At 39.8% G+C, this 3,576-nt stretch overlaps 1 protein-coding gene across 1 annotated transcript in view; it reads left to right on the top strand.

The window, feature by feature from the left end:
* Positions 1-302: 302 nt before the first annotated feature.
* The window catches only part of LOC123963464 (bestrophin-3-like), a 17,721-nt gene continuing 14,447 nt past the window's right edge, over positions 303-3,576 (top strand). Inside the window, exons 1-2 of the mRNA XM_046040349.1 lie at positions 303-459; positions 1,026-1,120. Of these exons, the coding sequence (XP_045896305.1) occupies positions 308-459; positions 1,026-1,120 (247 nt within the window). The 5' untranslated portion in view covers positions 303-307. The remainder of the gene's footprint in view (positions 460-1,025; positions 1,121-3,576) is intronic.

Below are 3,576 nucleotides of genomic sequence, written 5' to 3' on the forward strand. Positions count from 1 at the left end.
CCTCTCTGTCTGTCTCCCTGCCTGTCTCTCTGTCTGTCTTTCTGTCTGTCTCCCTGCCTGTCTCTCTGTCTGTCTTTCTGTCTGTCTCCCTGCCTGCCTCTCTGTCTGTCTTTCTGTCTGTCTCCCTGTCTGTCTCCCTGCCTGCCTCTCTGTCTGTCTTTCTGTCTGTCTCCCTGCCTGTCTTTCTGTCTGTCTTTCTGTCTGTCTCCCTGTCTGTCTCCCTGTCTGTCTCCCTGTCTGCCTCTCTGTCTGTCTTTCTGTCTGTCTCCCTGTCTGTCTCCCTGTCTCCCTGTCAGGTTGTCTCAGGATGACCGTCACATATTCCAGTAAAGTAGCGAACGCCACCTTCTTCAGTTTCCACCGGCTGCTGCTGCGTTGGAGGGGAAGCATCTACAAGCTGCTGTACCGAGAGTTCATCCTGTTCGTTGTCCTCTACACCGTCCTCAGCGTCGTGTACAGGTCACACACACATGTTCACGTAGGGATACGTTTGCGTACAGTGTGAGGAACTGGAGACGCTTCGTCCATCTTTATAAACAGTCTTTGGGATTCATCCGCTGCTGGAAATAGTCCCCAACAGCTTACAGAGTCTTTCTTTACCCTTTGACATGTTTCCCTGCGTAGCTTTAAGGCTGTTTAAGGTTGTTAAAATCATCTTAATATCATATATATTCTGTGTTTCAGTGAAGGTGTGTGATGTTCACACTGAGCGGCATCACGTCAGCAAATAGAAATATTATACACTTTTCTTCAAAATATATTGACATATTTATTACCTTTGATATTTATAACAGCGTCTTCCCAACATCAATATGTTCAAATATTTTCTCAAGAACATTTCTTTAAATACTAAAAAAACACCACTTGGAGTCATATCAGAACAAGAATAACTAACGATTCAGATCTAAACTTATTATAGAAAAAATATTATTAACTTTGAATTTCTGGAAATAATCACTTCACTACAGTGAACGTTTTCTTGTAGCTTCGTCGTCAGTCATTGGTCTGTGTCCTCTGTGCTGCAGGCTCGTCCTCTCTGAAGAACAGAAGAGATTGTTCGAGAAACTTTCCATGTACTGTGATAAATACGCTGAGCAGATCCCCGTCACCTTCGTTCTGGGTACGTCTCACTGTTTACTGTCTAACCATAACCATATCCCTCACAATGGTTTACGTTGCCAGAACCAAATCTTTCCTAAACCAAACCGTAGTTGCCATGATGTGCTACGATAATCAAGGACTCAAAGGTTTATTTGTGATATATACGCGAGTGTAGTGATGCAATGCTCCTAACATTGTGCTCAAAAATTAGAGTTGACAAAAATTATTAGAAAAAGGAAACATGAAGGATAAAAAATTTAGATGAATATACATATAGAAAAACCCGCTCTGTCTTCCAAAAATACATAATGAACTTAAAATGTAAATGAAATCACAGCAGTAATCTAATTTGCTGAACGATATGTGATAATTTGCCGCTAAACCTGCAAGCCCCACATACAGGCTACCAGTAGACGCACTTTATGCTGGCGAGTCGTTAATGCTTCTTGGTCTCTAAATATTTTAGCTTGCTCTTGTTTATCGTGTGTTTACAGTGAGATAATTCATGGTTGGGTTAGTTAACTAGTAACATAATGTGAATCATCAGTACTGTTGTTATGCTTAACTGAACCTTAATATACTTTACCTTAAAAGGTAACTTCGTTATTTTTAAACCTGGGCCCTGTTTTCACACACGTTGGTGTTGAAATCACTGGTAGGTAAACAAGGTCTTGAATTCTTTCAGGGATGCTGATTTTGGCATTAAGCATAAAATAAAATATACTTACCAGAAAAATAAATAGCTCCTAATAAGCTTTTCAGTGGCCTCTATCCTGATTGACAAGTCGCCATGTTAGCGACTTGTCTGACAGCTGCATGCACGTCGTGGTTCCTCGCGGGTCTATTTCAAGTAGCCGGCTATTTAAAAACCAAGTATAAAATATTCTTTGTGGGGTTCATCAACGGTGATAAATTATCCGAAAGTCCCGCGAGGTGCGGACAACTCGGCACAACACTGGTGAAGCTGGAGCTCGGTCTCTTCAGCAAGCGTTCCTTCGCGTTAGGGTTACAATTTTGGAATCATTCACGCACTTCTTTAAATGTTGAAATGTATATTGTAACAGGCTGTATATTAACTTATTGGGAGAAAACTGGTAGTTCTATGTAAAATCAGACGTTGAGCACCCCCATATCGCCAAAATGGCGCGATCCTTGTTTCGCTGCGAAGCTTCGACTATTAGTGGTCAACCCTAGTACCCTAGTAGTAGTATTTTCACCTCAAATTCTGTGAAAATAGGGTTTAAAAAAACTAAAATGATTCTTTAAGGCTTAAGCACTGAAACAGAACAGTTTAAGATTAAACTATATTTAGTTTGAGATGTCGTCCTATATATTAAAGTACACCCGACAGCTAATTAGAAACCAGTGATGTCTGTTGCAGTTGTATAAGTTTTAGGTATTGGCCTCACATATGGTAGGATTTTGAATGCAGGTATTTTATTTCTACTTAAGTTTAGATTGGTGCAGAGCCAATGAAATGCAGTTAGCATGTAAGAGTGCAAATGTCAGGATGTTTAAACGGTATGAACAGCAATCTATAAAAACGTGCACGCATTAGGTTTTATATACAGTTGGTTAATGTACAGTAATATAGTTGTGGAGGGCTTCAGTGTGTGCAGAAATATGAATAGTGAAAATAACATGTACTGTGAAAAGTGCAGTATGAATACGAGGTGTAATTAGATTCGAAGGTGTGGAGTTGAAGATCGATAACTTCTTCCACCGCTGTTGAAGACTAACAATTAACTACTGTATTAATATTTTCAAACAGAAGCTTTCTAACTAAGCTAAAATGTAGCTTTAATTCTGCTTCCTGCCTGAGGACAGAGCACGACAGACAAACAGACAGAGTATTTGGTTGCCTCATTAGCCGGCTGCTAATGGAAACAGATCATTAAAGAGCAGAGAAAGACTAAAAGCAGGATGAGTGTCTCTGTCCTGATTCACACTCAGTGAGAGAACACGGCGTCTATAAAGTGCTGCGTGTTCACTCAGTGTGAAGCCTCCAAACAACCACGTGTTTCCCACATCCAGTTATACAAGTTGACCAAAAACAGAACTGTTATTAATTAATTAGCTCATCCATAATGAGCTAATTAACTTGGTTACACACAGTGAACACTTGCTAGTAAGAGACTGAACATGCACTCAACACACTGAAGGCAAACATGCTGTAAACATGCTACACCCCAAACACTACCACAACAGTTACTACACAGACTGTTACAACTAGTATTGCTATTGCTGGTATGTACATTTATTTGTACATGTTGTTTTTGTAGTATTAGCTGCTACTATTAGTACTGTTAACTACCGTACTTACAGTATTAATAGTAGCAGCAGTGATAGTACTATTTGTAGTACCAGCAGCTGTTATTGTTTTATTTTTGTAGTATTATCAACAGCAGCAGTAGTAGTAATACTAATAGTAGGAGCAGTGACAGTACTATTTGTAGAACCAGCAGCTGTAAGTGT

This window comes from Micropterus dolomieu, linkage group LG23, assembly GCF_021292245.1.
Source record: "Micropterus dolomieu isolate WLL.071019.BEF.003 ecotype Adirondacks linkage group LG23, ASM2129224v1, whole genome shotgun sequence".
NCBI lineage: Eukaryota > Metazoa > Chordata > Actinopteri > Centrarchiformes > Centrarchidae > Micropterus > Micropterus dolomieu.